The following is an 18,441-nucleotide window of genomic DNA, read 5'->3' as shown; positions in this document are numbered from 1 at the left end:
TAATATCTCCCATGGACCCTACAAAATATAATTTTTTAGTCAAATTTGTCATTTCTACCTTAATAGAGAAATTCATTTGTCATGCCACGTGACATGGAAATCTTTTCTTTTTTTTGGCAAGATGCCATAGGAATAGGCCTAAATAATGTCCTAAGTAAGGATCTTATATTAGTGCCTGTTAGCTTTATTCTTTTCCTATCACTGAATTTTCCTGTTTGTCTGCTCAAAAAAGGAAAAAAAGAAAAAAATACTACCACCTAATAATGATTTGTCGCACATTTGGGCACACAATAATTCTCCGTAAAATTACTTATGTTTTTGCAAAAATGGTACTTTTACTTCTTTTTTTTTTGGCCTAAAGAATAGGATAAAATAAAAAACTCAGTTACATAAACAGAGACAGCATGCAAATCTGGTCTTGATTAAATCGAATTGTAAATGAGTTTAAAAACGACTAAAGTTATTAATAACCAAAAATTTAGGGAAGGAATGAGATTTTGGTTGGAGTGGAGAGGATGATTTGGGAGGAAAATATGTTGCTATTATCGAACAACATACACGATTGATCCTTTATTTGGCTAACAAAGATAAAAATAACAACAACAGGAAAAGAAGAAAAAAAAGAAACAAACAAAAACGGAAAACTAAATAGTACATTACAATCGAATCAAGCAAGCAGTTGTGTAGAAGAAATCAGAGCTCAGCTTCCATCTCCTTGAGTATGTCATGGTCACCATATACTGCAGATAAGCTTACACCTTTGTGTTGCGGGAGTTGGCTAATTTTGTTTGATGCTTCTTCAGTCAACTCAAAGTCAAAGATTTGAACGTTTTGTGTCATCCTTTCTTTGTTAAAACTCTTTACCACCATGCTCACACCTTGCTGGTATACCCATCTCAATGCAATCTGCATAATAAATTCAAAGAATTTGTTCATAAAATTTCAATTGCAAATCAAACTCTTGACTCTAGAGTGTCTTGAGTCTTGACAAAGACAAACTATCCACTTCAAATGTTTCACCGCTGAATTAATTTGCGTGTGAGAAAAATATGGCGTACCAATGATTTTTTTATATTAGTCAAAATTCATACACTACAATATGGATTGACGTGCACAATCACAAAACAATTTGTTAACTTGATATTGCCGTGATATGATCAGATTCTTACTCAAAAGCCAATTTTATGTCGTTAGAAAATCTAAGTGGCTACGGGGAATACTATCAAGTGGATCAGTCACGATGATTGTAGTGTTATTTATAAATTTTACCCCATTGATTTTTTTCACAAAATTGGTTAAAAAGATCAAAATCAATAATTCCTGGATGAAAATGACATTTAGATTTTGATACTGTTTAAATGGACAAAAATGTAAAAATAGTCAGGATGTAAACAGTTTCACCCTACCCATTTTCAAATATTTTTCTTATTTTTAATTTACATCAGGATGCATCCAGTTTCATCCTTACTATTTTTTAAGTTTAAGTCAGGATGAATCCAGTTTCATGCTTGCTATTTTTTTAATGTCCATTTCACCCATACTAATTTTTTCTCGTCTATTTGAACCATGTTTTAAAAATATTTGGACAAATGACCCATTTTCCGTTTTTTTTTTTTACTTAAAAGGTTAAAATTTTATTGAAAAGGAAAGAAAAAAGAGAAGTACAGAAGAAGAAAGCATTAATCAAGTGCGGCAAAAGGAACTAAACTAAATAAGGCCCACAAGCCTTAACAACAACTAACAAAGGCATACGGCTCTCGCTCTCAGCTTCAAAGAGCTTAAAATAAAAAACATAAAAACAAAGGTCGCAGTCTATTTTTTCCTAACAGGGGTTCTTTTCCCTCTACCAAGCATATCATTGTTTGTAATCCCAGGCCAATTGAGTTTAGCAAGTTCTTTTTCAGGGTTTATCTTGGATTGCTTTCTACTATGCCACTGAATACATTTTTCATGTTGGTTTTCTTTCCTCCAACACCTAATATTCCGTGGAATTTGATAACTCCTCTAACACAGATTTGTAAGAAAACAAAAACAAAATTGAGAGAGGAGAGCATAAACGCGGAAGCGTAAAAGACTACATTGATAATAATTCGGTGTATTAACTTTCATGACTCAACGACCTATTTATATTGTTCACAAACTTGACGACCACTCAAGGCACTTTCCTACCTAAGATCAAACTCTAAACATAGACACTTTCCTAAGATAACTCAAACTCCTTAAAATGTATATCTCCTAAATATAGACTCCTATATTATTTCCTAATACCCTCCCTCAAGATGGAGCATGTAGATCACGAATGCCCATCTTGGACCAAAGAAATTTAACTTCGGTTTTTTTTTTCCCAACGCTTTTGCGAAAAAAAAAAAATCTTCAGATCATAGTTTAAGGACGTTTCGGTCCTCTTCGTAGTTTAAGGACATTTCGGTCCCCTTCGTAGTTTAAGGACATTACGGTCCCATCTTCGTAGTTTAAGGACATTTCGGTCCTCTTCGTAGTTTAAGGACGTTTCGGTCCTCTTCGTAGTTTAAGGACATTTCGGTCCCCTTCGTAGTTTAAGGACATTACGGTCCCATCTTCGTAGTTTTAGAACATTTCGGTTCCTTTCGGAAGTTTAAGGACGTTACGGTCCCATCTTTGTAGTTTTAGGACATTACGGTCCCATCTTCGTAGTTTTAGGACATTACGGTCCTATCTTCTGAAGAATACTTCTTGTACTCTTGTTTTCTTGGTTTCTTCGATAGAATACTTTTTTTGTACTCTCTCGATAACTCATAGGATTTTAACCTATTATTGTTGTTCTTTTTCTCATCACGTCTTGGTGATTTTTTTTCACAACATGAATGTTGTTTCTTCTTCTCTCTTGTTCCAGTCACGCTATTGTTGCGAAACCTTCACACTTCTTTGTTTTTCAAGATTTTCTCACAATCTTTCTCTTGTTACGCTTCTGCCACAAGCAATAACTAACACAAAGTCTGCCACACTTTGTAAGACTTCCAAGTTTCTGCCACAAACTCTTCAATCACCACTCACCTTAAGCTTCTTCAAACTCTTTAACAGCTTTCTGCAACTTCTGCCACAAAACTGTCACAATTTTCTCCACCGTCACAATTCTTTTGTCACACCTACTGTCACAACTGTGACCTTTTCTTCTCTCACACTTCTGTTATTGTTCAACTGTAACAGTTCTTTAGTTACGCTTCTGTAACTGTTCATTACTGTGATTGTTCATTTTTTTTTTCTTTTTTTTTTCCGGCAAGCAATAATATCGGCTGATCTTAGGATTGTGAAACCCCAAATCTCCAGCAAACGTCGCCTCCATAACTCATATCCATCAACTTCTAAATACCGATCAACATCTCTGTTTTCTTCTCTAGATCGACTGCAAATGGCCATCAGCACACTCCCATCTCCATACGCACCATACCGCAGCAACAACAACTCTCGTCTTGCCTCTTACTACTCGGCCTCTGTAACAAACCATCAAGTCTCGTGTTGTTCGGATCTTCTAAACAAGCCAATCTTCGCAACCAATCAATCAAACCACGCGATTAACAATCTTCTTCTCTAAACACAATGACAACACTCAACTTCTTCCTTCTCGAACTCACGTACTCCTTGGAATCATGATCAATATCATCGTCTTACTCGTCTTCAGCCCTAGACCTTCTGATATCAGCATCCATCCGTAGGTGATCAATACCTAATTTTCTTCATCACTGTTGGTTTCTTAACTCAAGTTCGAATACGCCAGCTAAACCCAACACACAAACCACGGACCCTAATCCATCAAATCCAGGAAACTGATACAACTTCCTTATTTATTTTGACTTCCAAAAGAAGCCCATAAAAATTCGCAAATACTGACATCAATCATCGCAGCAACCACTCTCTCTATTCATCTTTGCCACAGACTTTCAAGCACAATGATCAACCCATTGATAATCAGTTTGGGCTCTTTCTTTGCAATCACCACCATGATCAACCATGGTTAGCACCAACCTCGTCTGCCATCACCATCTCGTCATCAACAGCAACGAGAATCACCTATATTAGCTCAACTCAATTCTCAGTATTCTTCCCAGCCATCAACCACAGCGGTTATATTCACCATCAGAACAGTAAACATCATCACTGGAAATCAATCTAGGGCAGCAACATCTTTTCCTTCTTTATAAAATTCTCCATCTTGCTCCAAGTTCTTTTCGTCAACAGCACACGAACAAAACCACATGAACATGACTTGACAGGTAACAAGTCATCTTCACTTTTATAACAGCAACACGGCTGATCTCACGCCTTCTTCTCAGCAGGAACCAAACTTTTTTTTTTTTCCGAACCCTTGTGAAGACACCAACGCATCAACAAACTTGTAACTCAAACCCTAACACGATGAAAAACTTCCCTAACTCTTTCTCCTTCTCCTCTCTCTTCCTCTCACCTGGCTCTGATACCATGTTAAAACTTTGGTAAATTCTTTTCTTATCTTTATTCATAGTATTCCATAGATATTTATACATGACCGATAACTTGAGACTTAAAACATTCCTAAGACACGGATTTGAGACTTTCCTTATAAGTCTCATATTCATGACTTACATGGACAATCCTTTCCTAATATATGACCACACTTTCCTAATATATCACTTACCTTATCGGTCTCAAATTAGTGACTTACATGGACAATACTTTCCATAGACTGACCACTACAGGCACTTTCCTACCTAAGATCAAACTCTAAACATAGACACTTTCCTAATACAACACAAACTCCTTAAAATGTATATCTCCTAAATATAGACTCCTATATTATTTCCTAATAAAAATGATCAAAGTTCTTCGTACCTGGGCTGTTGTTTTTCCACGAGCCTTTGCAATCTCCTCCAAAACGTCATTCTCAACCACTCGATTATTTCCCCAGCTTGTTCCATTGGCCCCTAAAGCCGAATAAGCTGTCACATGAATACCCTTTTCCTTGCAATACTGGACCAAATTCTTCTGATGCCAAGTTGGGCTAAGTTCCACCTTTTTAATCAAACAATTCAAAATTATCACGGTTTAGTTCATGCAAAACCTATAACTAATGATAACATTATTATGCTAAATCTCAACAGACAGTATGGAAAAGAAGCTTAATTACTTGATCGACCGCCGGCGGAATTTTTGCAGTAGCAAGTAATTCTTGGAGCTTATTTGAAGAAAAGTTGCTGACACCAATGTTTTTGGCGAGTCCGAGTTCATGACATTCTTCCATTCCTTCCCAAACCGACTTGGTATCAAATGTAAGAATCTGTTCCCTTGTGAGTGGAGGTCGTCCTGCGTCATGACTTAGTCTCACCGGCCGGTGAATGAGAAAAAGATCGACAGAATTCGTTTGTAAGTTCCTACAGTGCATGCAAGTGAAAAACACGTTAAAAATGTAAGAAGAACAAGCTGCAAATTCTGTAACTCAAGGCCAAAAAGGCTAAAAACAAGCTGATTTTTGTTTTTCACTTACTGGAGGCTATTCTTAAGAGAAGGTACAACGAGGCTCCTTTCGCAACTTCGACACCATAACTTGGTGGTAATGAAAACTTCGGCTCGAGATTTTATGAAACCAAGATTTATAGCTTCAACTATGGCTTCACCAACAGCCTTTTCTGTTTGGTATGCGGCTGCGGTGTCGAAATGACGGTAACCAGCTTCAATTCCTACTAGGATGGCAGCTTTTGTGGTTTCGTGATCGGCCATTGGAGATGCAGCTGTGCCAAAACCTATTACTGGCATGGAATTGTCTCCTGAATTTAGGGTTACCTTTGGAATGATAGCTTCCATGGTAATTGCCTCCATTTTCTCTCTGGCTTTTTCTTTGGTAAATGTATGCTTGTTATTATTAATAGCTATACCGATATTTAATGGAAACCCTTCACCGTGAATTTATAGAGATGTCCTCTTTGTATTAGGTACTCCATTGGTGTAGTACTCCCTCCGTCCAAAATTAGATGACCTAGTTAATTTTTGGGACATAGAGATTGTTATTTTCTGTAATTATCAAACAAGTGTTGTAATTCATTTCTGGTTATTTTATTTTTTTAATAGGCACAGCTCACCGGCTTGTGCTTATTTCTCCCGAACAGACCCAGCAAGCTAAACCAGTCTCAGCCATCCAACGGCCATCTTCAACAATAAAGCGTGCATTATCCCTGTAGAAGGGAGTGGAAAATAAAGATCCAGTCTATAACCTGCCAGGGGAAATGCAAAGTCCTGAATTTTCATGTACGTACCAAATTCTTGCCGAACTTTTTGTACTTATTTGAAAATGCTCAATATAAGGCTCGTGCATTTTGGCGTACACGATGGGCTTCTGGAAGATGTAAATATAGTTCTTTATCAATGTAAAGTTAGTCAAGGGAGCTAAAGGCAAAATCAATGTTTCACTTTTACTCTTGGAAGGATTCAAATTAATTGACTGTAACAGGGTATTGCTTAAAATTTATGTGAAAAATATTTGGTCTAGATAACCCGCTTACTGACTTAGGTAGGGAACAGATCTCTCATTTTGCACTTGGTTTTGCAATGCAATTTGCAGACTACTTTACATGCGAATCAGAGTGTAATAAGCCTGAACTAAAAAAGAAATAAAAAAACACTACCTCCGTCTCTAAATCTGAACAAATAAGGGTGTGTGGAGTAATTTCCTTGTCAACTCATTCTATTTTTCTTTTCTTTTTTTATTTGTTCTGGTTTCTTCTGGGTTTCCTAGGTTATGTACCAAACTTTGGTAAAAGGAAAAATGAATGAAAACGGCAATAGATGAATGAACAAACAAAATTATTTACGTAATAAATCATGCACATTCATTTGCCGTGGTAAAGAAAATAATTGAAAATTTTATTTATAACTTGTAGATATATAGAAGAAAGCAAACCAATTCAATATATTATGTGTGTTGAACATGATACTTACAGTATTAGTTATTATAATCACCCAATTTTAAGTTTGGCGCACCATGAATGCCAGGTTGGAGATAAACTGTACAAAGCGTGCAGATCTAGCAGTACCTCTTATTTGTCTTGGACCATCTCATTTAACTGAAGCTAATCCTAAAGAAGGTTAGTCGTCTTTCCCCTGCTTTACTACCAATCTATCATTTCTTCGCTGTCTGACCTGCTGCTCCCTTCATTTCACCCAGTCGTGCACTTCCTTAAATTTGTTCTCCACACACTGTTCCCAATTCTATTTCCCTGTAGTAGGCAAAAGTAGAGGTGTAAAACGTGTCGGCCCGGCACAGTCCTGCCCACGAAGTCACGTGCTTAGCGTGCTGCGTGCTGTGCTGGGTTGTGCCAGAGATTCAGACGTGCTGTGCTAAATGGTGTGCCGTGCTGTGTTGTGCCAGAAAAATAAACGTGTTGTGCCGTGATGGGCTGTGCTAGTACATTTATTTTATCTTCTCCAAAATAAATATTTTTGAGATATTTTAGTTAGTAAATATTTTTGAGATATTTCTGAGATATTTTAGTTTGTTGGAGCTTAGCTTGTTAGGCTTCCAACTATTTTCATGTAACAATATCCGTACATGTATTATTATATAAATAAATTAGCATAACGAAAATAAAATGTTAGAAATTGGCTAAAACAACGATTTTTTGTGAAATATGCGTCAAATGTGATGTATTGTGTAGTATTTTACGCATGACGTGGCGTGCTTTCTTCGCGTGTTGTGCTGTGTTGAGCCGCGTGCTAACACGTGCCGCGTGTTGTGCTGTGCCGCTGTGCCTATTTGTCTGGCACATCACATCACATTAACAAACGTGTTGTGCCCGTGCTGGGTCGGTCACGTGATGTGCCGTGCTGTGCTCGAATTTTAACGTGCTGTGTTGTGCCATAAACGTGTTGGCCCGTCCCAATTTACACCTCTAGGCAAAAGTATCACCATCCACAAGTTTAAAGTAATCCCGTCCACCATTCTCTATGAACTATTGATTTCCAGCCTAATTTTATAGCATTCACATAGTACTTAACGAAACGAAAGCGATGTTTTAAGCCAGCAAGCGAACTTGAGGGAGTTGAATTGATTCCAAGCACATTTTCCTGCTTGAAGTCCTGAAATATGACCGTCATATCAATTTCCCCAGGTCTAAGCAGCGCCAGATTAACAATCTCAATGTCACGCAGCAAGACCACTACGAAAGGTGTTTCTCCAAGCACAATTAAGGAAAATCGAGTCAGGGCAAAGCCGACTGATGCCTTCGAGGGAAGAACCCCATAAAATTTATAATCCTTCTCTATCTCATCAAACAGATGAGGTGATTCACACATGGAACTCCATCGATCATTAACTTTGGCGACAAAGTTCTTTAAATCTTTGTTATGGACATCATCCCTGATTTGATTCTCTTTCTCAATCTTATCTGCATCATGATCAGACTTCTTTAGTACCAGAGGGCATTGCACCAAATGAAATTGGATATCTTTTTCTTGGATTTGATGATAATTCCCTTCGGGAGCAATGTTCTCCAGGGACCGAATATATATAAAACCTTAATAATATCTTTTGTCTTTACAACCAAAGTAAAGGGAGATAATCTCCTAAAGGTAAATAAGGTAACAGGATAATATAAAGTCTATTACACTCCCTTAGTCTGAGCGGGAGAGGAACAAACGCTGAGACTAGAACGAAAACGAACAAATAACTGTCGAGGAAGCCCCTTGGTGAAGATGTCAGCATACTGGTTCTCAGAGGGGACGTGTAAGACTTGAATGACACCAATACGAACTCGTTCACGAACAAAATGTATATCAATCTCCACATGTTTGGTGCGCTGATGTTGAACAAGATCTCCAGACATATATATCGCACTTACATTGTCACAGTAAACATTAATAGCACGTCGTAGAGGTAGATGGAGCTCTAGAAGAAGGTTGCGAAGCCATGTTGTCTCAGCAACCGCATTTGCTACTCCCCGGTATTCAGATTCAGCGCTGGATCGAGAGACTGTTCCTTGACGCTTGGAGGACCAGGAGATGAGATTGTCACCAAGAAAGATACAAAAACCAGATGTCGATCGTCGAGAATCAGGACAACCCGCCCAGTCAACATCAGAGTATGATGTTAAGCCAGAGATAGTGGAAACCGAGAGAAACTGTCTGTGGTTGATGGTACCCTGAAGATAGCGAAGAATTCGCTTGAGGGCATGCATGTGAGGCTCACAGGGGTCATGCATAAATAGACATACCTGCTGAACTGCGTATGCAATATCTGGCCGCGTAAAAGTGAGGTACTGAAGAGCACCTGCTAGGCTTATGTATAGAGTGGGATCCGAAAATGCTGGGCCAGAGGTAGCACTGATCTTGGAATCGATGTCGACCGGAGTATCCACTGGATTACATTTTGTCATGAAGGCACGCGTGATGATGTCTTGTGCATATAATGACTGAGACAAATATAATGCTGAGGATGAACGAGTAACAATGATGCCCAGAAAATGATGTAGTGGACCAAGGTCATACATAGCAAACTCTCTCTTCATCAAATCAATGAAGCGACATAGGAGAGCATCAATAGTGGCAGTCAAAATAATGTCATCAACATATAAAAGTAAGTATGCCGTTTCGGATCCTGATTGATAAACAAAAAGTGAGGGATCACATACACTACCACAGAAACCACAACTGGTGATAAACTTGGAAAATCTATGAAACCACGCCGGGGGAGCCTGCTTGAGGCCATAGAGTGATCTACGTAATCTACATACGTAATACGGGTGAGCAGGGTAAACAAATCCTGGAGGATGATGCATATATACTGTCTCGGTTAGATCACCATGAAGAAAAGCATTCTTGACATATAGTTGATGTATGGGACAATATCGTGATGTAGCAATAGTGAGAATAGTACGAATAGTAGCAGGTTTAACAACCGGACTAAATGTTTCAAAACAGTCAAATCCAACTTGTTGAGATTTGCCATTGGAAACAAGACGAGCCTTGTGTCGTTGTAAGGATCCATCAGCATTATATTTATGACGAAACAACCACATGGAACGAATAACATGAGCATAACGTGGTCGTGGTACAAGTTCCCAAGTATTAGTTTTCACTATAGCATTGTACTCGTCTTTCATGGAAGCATTCCAGTTTATGTCCCTAAGAGCATACAAGTGATAACGAGGGAGAGGAGAGATATGACGTAGGGTTTGTACATGAAGGTTAAGACGATTTATAGGGCGGAAAATACCACGAGAGGCACGAGTGATAGGTCGAGAATGAGATGTAGGTATGGGAGGAGACGAAGGTGCCGTGGCTGAGGGTGAAACTGTAGTGGGAGTGGGAGTTGAAGTGAAGAGAGTGGGACGTTGTTCTGTAGAGAGGAGAGTGGACGCAGGAGGTGGCAACACAGTACTGTGTTGTGCTGTAGTGGGAGCGGGAGTGGAGACAGGGGACGGTTCAGTAGGAAAGCAAGAAGGTGGACGGTGGTCTGTAGAGGGAACAGTGGAAGCAGGGGGTGGCAACAGGGTTCTGTGCTGGTGTTGATGGTGGTTTTTAGCTTAGGGTTAAAATCATAAAACCATACGTCTCACATGACATCCATATGACCACTAGCGCATTTATTGAATCAATCAACATGCCTATGTAAGAATTACCAGGGTACCTTTTTTAATGCATGTGTCGTGTTCCACGGCAGAACCCTTAGTATTGACTGACATCATCTTCGTATATATAAAACCCTAATTCTCACGCCACCGTGCCAATGGAAAACCATGCCAACCACGTCTCCGCGCCAAAGCATGCCAGCATACCAGCCGCACCACCGTGCCAATGGCAAACCATGCCAGCCACATCTCCGCGCCAAGGCATGCCAGCATGCCAGCCGCACCACCGTGTCGATGGAAAACCATGCCAGCCACGTCTCCGCGCCAAGGCATGACAGCATGCCAGCCGCACCACCGTGTCAATGGCAAACCATGCCAGTCGCACCACCATGCCGATGGCAAACCATGCCATCCACGTCTCCGCGCCAAGGCATGCCAGTATGCCAGCCACGTCTCCCGCCAAGGCATGCCAGACGCACCATCGTGCAAATGGAAAACCATGCCAGCCACGTCTCCGCGCCAAGGTATGCCAGCATGCCAGCCGCACCACCGTGCCAATGATAGACCATGCCAGCTACGTCTCTGCGCCAAGGCATGCCAGCATGCCAGCTGCACCACCGTACAAATGGCAAACCATGCCAGCCGCACCACCGTGCCGATGGCAAACCATGCCAGCCACGTCTCCGCGCCAAGGCATGCCAGCATGCCAGCCACACCTCCATGCCAAAGCCATGCCGGCCCTAAACCATGTCGTTGGCTGCCAAACGAAGGGTTGCAACAATCAACGGCCACCCTTTCATCTGAGATGCAGATCTCAGCCGTTCAAGTTCGCCACTAAACGCATGACAACTTGCGTCCCAAGGCCAAACATCACGGTTTGCACCAAACCTTAATTTTGGCCGCGCCTACACTATGCCAAAGCCATGCCGGCCCTAAACCATGTCGTTGGCTGCCAAACGAAGGGTTGCAACAATCAACGACCATCATTCCATCTGAGATGCAGATCTCAGTCGTCCAAGTTCGCCACCAAACGCATGGAAACATGCGGCCCAAGGCCAAACATCACGGTTTGCACCAAACCCTAATTTTGGACGCGCCTACACTATGCCAAAGCCATGCCGGCCCTAAACCATGCCGATGGCTGCCAAACGAAGGGTTGCAACAATCAACGACCACCCTTCCATCTGAGATACAGATCTCAGCCATCCAAGTTCGTCACCAAACGCATGTCAACCTGCGGCCCAAGGCCAAAACATCACGGTTTGCACCAAACCCTAATTTTGGTCGCGCCTACACTATGCCAAATCCATGCCGGCCCTAAACCATGCCGCTGGCTGCCAAACGAATGGTTGAAAAAATCAACGGCCACCCTTCCATCTGAGATGCAGATCTCAACTGTCCAAGTTCGCCACCAAACGCATGGCAACTTGCGGCCCAAGGCCAAACATCACGGTTTGCACCAAACCCTAATTCTGGCCGCACCTACACTATGCCAAAGCCATGTCGTCCCTAAACCATGTCGTTGGCTGCCAAACGAAGGGTTGCAACAATCAATGGCCACCCTTCCATCTGAGATGTATATCTCAGCCGTCCAAGTTCGCCACCAAACGCATGTCAACCTGCGGCCCAAGGCCAAACATCACGGTTTGCACCAAACCCTAATTTTGGCCGCGCCTACACTATGCCAAAGCCATGCCGGCCCTAAACTATGCCGCTGGCTACCAAACGAAGGGTTGCAACAATCAACGGCCACCCTTCCATCTGAGATGCAGATCTCAGCCGTCCAAGTTCGACACCAAACGCATGGAAACTTGCAGCTTAAGGCCAAACATCACGGTTTGCACCAAACCCTAATTTTGGCCGCGCCTACACTATGCCAAAGCCATGCCGGCCCTAAACCATGTCGCTGGCTTCCAAACGAAGGGTTGCAACAATCAACGACCACCCTTCCATCTGAGATGCAGATCTCAGCATTCCAAGTTCGCCACCAAACGCATGGCAACTTGCGGCCCAAGGCCAAACATCATGGTTTGCACCAAACCCTAATTTTGGCCGCACCTACACTATGCCAAAGCCATGTCGGCCCTAAACCATGTAGCCGGCTGCCAAACGAGAAGTTGCAACAATCGACGACCAACCTTCCATCTGAGATGCGGATCTCAGCCGTCCAAGTTCGCCACCCAAGGCATGCCAACCATGCCAGCCGCACCACATGTGCCAATGGCATGTCGTGCAACCTTCCACGTTAAGGCATGCCAACCATGCTGCATGTGCCAAATGGTCTGCCATGCCAGCCACATCTCCGCGTCAAGTCATGCCAACTGCCACATGTGCCAATGGCATGCCGTTCCAGCTACATCTCCACGCCAAGGCATGCCAACCATGCCAGCCGCACCGTTGTGCCAAAACCATGTCAGCCTTTCCTTCGTGTCGTTGGCTGCCAAAACGAAGGGTTGCAACAATCAACGACCATCCTTCCATCTGAGATACAGATCTTAGCCGTTCAAGGTCACCAGCTAACGCGTGGCAACCTTTGGCTCAACGCCAAGCCCTACTTTTGGCCGCGCCTAAACTATGCAAAAATCCTAGCTTGGCCACGCCTAAACTATGTCAAAGCCACGCCGGCCATACTTTCATGCCGCTGGCTACCAAACAAAAGGTTGCAATAATCAGCAGCTACCCTTCCCCTCAAGATGCAAAAAGCTCGATGTCGAGGGTCACCACCGAGTCGGTAAGTCTCCCAAGCTCAACTTGCCAAACAACAATAACATGCTACACGTTTTACACGAAAACACTCGAGACATCAACACATGTCACAAACTGGGGGATGCTCATTGGGGTATTGGTTTGGCGGTTTACATAGTGCGGCGTACACTACGCCCGTTACAAGACAATGTCATAAGAATGAGGTGGTTAGTAAATACAGGGAGTAATGGTGAAACACTTTCCTTCATTATGGAACATCAATTCCAGGCGTTACCAGTTACCACCTCCTCCCATTTACTTATCCGTTTCTATTTCTTACGAGACCAGAGTACGTTTCACTTCGACTTGTATAAATAGGTCTTACCTATTTCCACCAAAGAACAAGTTTTGGTCAGTACCATACAACACTCAAAAATCACTTGTTAGCTTTCCCATCTGTTAACTTTCACTTTCTGATACAAGTCAAACAACTACTCTTCCAGAATCAACTATTCTGGTCTCAACACTCTCTTCGCTTTCCTCCCCAAAACCAACCCTTCTCCTTCACTTTGTGATCGAAGCAAGTCTGGAACAACCATTTCTTGGTTTAGGACGGATTTGTACAGATTGATCTCTCGAATCTAAAGTACTCCCTTGCAGTACATTGTTTAGGGTTTAAGTTCGTTTCTCACCCACAACACACAAAATTACCGAAACCAGCAGAAACTGTTTTCACCCTCAAACAATTGGCGACCACAGTGGGGGATTAATCTCTCGGTTACAATATCAATTTCCAATTCCCGATCTCATACTTCGACCCGGACATCAAGGCGGTAGAAGTAAACGATCCACTCAGGGATCGACGACTCAGTTACCGGACGACCTGATTACCAGTCATGACATGGCAAGGGATGACTGGGGACTTCCCAGAGGTTAAAAGCAAACGATTCGACTAGGGATCGACGACTCGGTTATCAGGTGGCTCAGGGACGACTGGGGACTTTCCACGATCACGACGGCGTTTCCCACAAAACTCACACTTGCACCCGGAAGATTCATTTTTTGTTAGGAGATCCGAAAAACCGAGTAAGTCTTGCTTAGAAAAAATACATGGTATACTACTTCAAATCTTCACAGGGATGATAAAAACCGATAGCCATATTGTTCTCATGTTTCAATTCGTGCTTTCTACTGTCGCACAACATTCACAATTCCATGGCTTTCCTGGGGTACTTATGCTACTTACAGCCATACCAAAACAACATTATTCTAAAACAATTCATTCCAAAAGAATAATCCAAAACCCTCATAGATAACAGTTATCTATCAATTCAAATCAAACCATAAACCAGGCGCTTTGTTTGCCTTTCTAAAAAGAAAAAAAAAAAGAGGAAAGCCAACCCCTTTTATAGGCATAACACTTTTGGAATTTGAATAAGGAAAGGATTTCCTATTTGAGATAGTATGGAAAGAGGCAACTGGGCCTGCAAGAACAAGCCTCACGGTGCCCAACGGACCGCGCCACGCCAAGCCAGCGTCGTGTCAGGCCAACAGTCAGCGCCCACGCCAAGCCAACGCCCATTCCAAGCCCAACGCTAACAACTTGCATCTTTCCGATGCCAGCAGCTTGCATCTTTTCAAGCGCCAGCATCTTGCATCCTTCCAGCGCCAGCAGCTTGCATCTTTCCAACGCCAGCAGCTTGCATCCTTCCAGCGCTAACAACTTGCACCCTTCCAGCGCCATCTTCTCCGCTCCACAACCAGCCAAAGCATCCATCCTCACCCTTCGAAACAACGCCATGGCTCCAGCACTCCGTGATCAAAACCGTGCCATCTTTGCACGATACACCTACGATCACCAGAATCAGAGCCGCTTCCACCACCCCAACGTTTCTTCAAGTATGACAACTCCAACCATCACCAGAGACGCTGCTAATCCACCATCAGGACAAGATACTGGAAAAGCCGGAAGAAGCCGACCTCCTTTTACCACTGTTGATTTGATGAAAAGAAAAAAGGTTCTCGTAAGGCTCAGACATACGTGTTTATAACTCAGGAAGAGATACATATTTCCTCAAGACACTGACGGAGTGGCCACCATAAGAGTCACATCAACCCAAGAGGGAGCTGACAAAGAATACTTTTAACATCCGGCAGGCACTTCAGCAGGACGTGCGTTTATAGATGAAGAGGCTCGCGTTGTGATAGACACATTTTTGTGTCTAATTTGTCCTCAATGCCTGTATTGTTGGAACTCTATTTTTGTACTAATATTGTGTTTTTATGTTTGTTTAGGTGTTTTTGGAGAAAATACCCTTGTATGGAAAGAGTTGCTCAAAAAGTGATGATTTACACCCCGGAGAAAAGTGCTAAAGGCACCCCAGAAATGTACCGGAAACGTCCCAGAAATGTACCGGAAACGTCCTAGAAATGTCCCGGAGGAAACCAGAAAAATTACTATTTCAACCCAAGAATTACTATTTCATCCCAAATTCCTAAGGGGACACCACTGTTTGCTAAGGGGACACCTTTTCACGATTTGAATTTGAAAATGGCGGGAGAAATCAATCACTCCTGCATGAAATTTCTACTCGATTCTTGGACGTGTTTTTGGAAGATTCGATCGCTGGAAATTATTGGGCTAAGCCTGTTAAAGATAAACAGGCCGAATGCAAGTGATTTTAGCGATCAAGTTGGGCTGAAATGACCGGGAGAGAAGATGAAAGTCCAAACAGGGGAGCTGTTTTCACGGGAGAATATTTTGGAAAATATTGGATTCTGTTGGAGGATATACGTGCGTTATCTCATGGGATTCGAATATATCTAAGATAGGAAAGATTGAGAGAGCGTCAGAAGCCAAGAGAATATTTGGTAAACACGATTTCGATTAAACAGGAAAAGATCAAAAATATTATTCTCGCGTCTGCAAAGAATTGAAGAGAAGATTATATGGAGTTATGATGGAAGATATCGATGCTGTTGGGTATAAATAGCTCACTGAGGTCAAGGAGAAAGGGTGTCGAGAGTTTGGGGTCGTAGTATTCTGTATACTACAACACTTTCCATTTATCGTTCCTTGTAACGGTGTTTGCAACAATTATAAACGTTGCAAACACCCGATTTTCATTATTATCTCCATTTCATCATTTGTACACCTCTTTTGAGCAATGAAAAATTCCTTTGAGCGTATTTCCGATATGCGGAGTTAGAACCCAACACTGGGGCGATGGAGGAAGCCTTATTTCACACTTGGGTAATTATATTTAATTCTTTTCATGACTTTTGCATTAATTTTAATTGACATTATGATTTAAATTAATTAGTTGTGATTTGATTTGATGGGTCATGCTTAGCTTAGATGATTTGATGTCCCATGCTTAACTTAGATGATTTGATGTCCCATGCTTAACATTTACACCTAATATTTTGAGAATCTATCTTGGCAATAAATTAGATTCGATATATTTAATATATTTTTCGAGCTATTATTGATAAAAGAATTATTATTTGAACCTTAAGAAATGAATTTGGCGGAATCCTAGTCCCAGTACCTCTCTACCAATTTGTCAATATTTGTATATATATTTATTTTCTAAAAAAATTATCCTTCACAAGTCCGAGAGTTTGAACCTCATTACTACAACCATCAAAAATCTATAATCATTTTGGCGCCGCCGACGCGGATTTGTGCTTAGGTAGAATTTTTAGGTTTTTATTATTTTTTATTATTTTATTTGTTCCTTTTTACGTTTCTTTTTGTGTCTTTGATTTACAGGTTCGAAGTGGAATACTAAGGACTTGGGAACAAAAAGCTTAAAGCTAAAAGCTAAAAGCTAAGGGAGAAGAAAAAAAAAAGACATAATTTTCTTTTTTAGGATTTAATATTTATTATTATTTTTATTTATTTTTCTGTATATAGCTTTTATTTTTATTTTTTAGAATTTGTAAATAGGCTTTTTTTTTTCATCATTTTTGTAATTTTTTGGACTTTTTATTTGGACTTTATTCTGGATTTTTGGACATTTTTTTAACCCTACGGAAGGGTCTTATTATTAATAAAAAAAATTATATATAAACTGTGTGCAGGGAAGGACGACGATTACTATATCGTCTCGGCCCCTCGGGTTCGTACATGACATAGGAGTCGTGGCCCGAGTCGACTTCAACGGTTCATCCCCCGTCTGGTACGGGAGGTAAGTCCATCGAAACACTCGCGAATCTCCTGTAAGCGAGTTACTGCATTCCTTAAGGTGATTCATTGATTGAGGAAGAATTTGGACTGTTTTTAAATTCCTAGTAAAGGGCAAGGCCTGGCCAATACAAGATAAGGGTTCAGATTTCATCACCGCTCCCTTCTTGCCCGCCTTAGGAAAACGAAACCTAACGCGAACCCAAGATTAAAATTTGGAATAGAACGAGACCGATAGGGTAATGAGCTTAATAGGAAACTCGTTCGAAAAATATTGGTTGCTCTTTAAGCACACTCCAAAGTTCATGATGGTTTCTGTGAGTTGAATGCATGACTGCGCCGCCTTGTGATAGCGGTGAGGCCTTGGGTATCAAAGCTCCACTGAGCTTCCCTCGCCTCAGTTCAACTTATTTTGACTCGGATTGATTCCAGAGGGATTTGCTCAAATTGCAACGAATTCCCTTTCGAAAGATAGAAGCTGGTCTAGAAACAATCTAAGTGGAGCCATCATGCTTTTTGTTTGCTAGAAATATTTAGGTTTGCTTTGGTGGAGTCGAGTCGGCCTTGTTTGTGTTGTGTATAATTCCCTTGCAATTAAGAATGTCGAACTGGAATGATAGAAGCCAATACAATGAGTATCGACCTGAATTTGAATATGGACATCATCCTTTTTATGACCATGTTGGGAATAGTGGTTGGGAACGCCATCCTTTGGAAGGATATGGGTCATACCATGGTGAGCCTAATTACTATCCACACATGCATCAGTCTTACGAGCAAGAAGATTATAGTACTAGTTCTTCGTCTCTAGAGGATACAATCAAACTATTGAAAACTAGTCCCTATTATGATCCTTCTGAACCTGTTCTTCCTCTAGAAGAGTCTCTCAAACAATTAACTGAGAATAAAAATAGGTTTGTGTTAGAAATGAATAAACAAAATGCACCCATGAGTGAACCTTCTATACACGATACCATAAGGAAGTCATGTGAGTCG

General features: G+C 41.4%; 1 protein-coding gene across 1 annotated transcript; it reads right to left on the bottom strand.

Moving 5' to 3' along the window:
* Nucleotides 1-541: 541 nt before the first annotated feature.
* LOC113293294 (D-galacturonate reductase-like) lies at nt 542-5,829 on the bottom strand. Its single transcript, XM_026541982.1, has 4 exons — nt 5,498-5,829; nt 5,141-5,384; nt 4,846-5,025; nt 542-906 (listed from the first exon to the last, which is right to left on the bottom strand). Exons 1-4 carry the CDS (start codon nt 5,827-5,829, stop codon nt 694-696), a joined length of 969 nt encoding a protein of 322 aa, XP_026397767.1. The 3' UTR covers nt 542-693.
* Nucleotides 5,830-18,441: the final 12,612 nt, after the last annotated feature.

Source organism: Papaver somniferum, chromosome 7 (genome assembly GCF_003573695.1).
Source record: "Papaver somniferum cultivar HN1 chromosome 7, ASM357369v1, whole genome shotgun sequence".
Taxonomy (NCBI): domain Eukaryota; kingdom Viridiplantae; phylum Streptophyta; class Magnoliopsida; order Ranunculales; family Papaveraceae; genus Papaver; species Papaver somniferum.
This window is presented reverse-complemented; position numbering and strand designations above follow the sequence as displayed.

Coding starts and splice junctions, on each gene's coding strand:
- LOC113293294 (XM_026541982.1), bottom strand. CDS start 5,829: ATGGAGGCAATTACCATGGAAGCTATCATTCCAAAGGTAACCCTAAAT. Junction 5,385..5,497: donor TCTCTTAAGAATAGCCTCCA/GTAAGTGAAAAA, acceptor CATGCACTGTAG/GAACTTACAAACGAATTCTG. Junction 907..4,845: donor GTGGAAAAACAACAGCCCAG/GTACGAAGAACT, acceptor TTTATTATGCAG/ATTGCATTGAGATGGGTATA.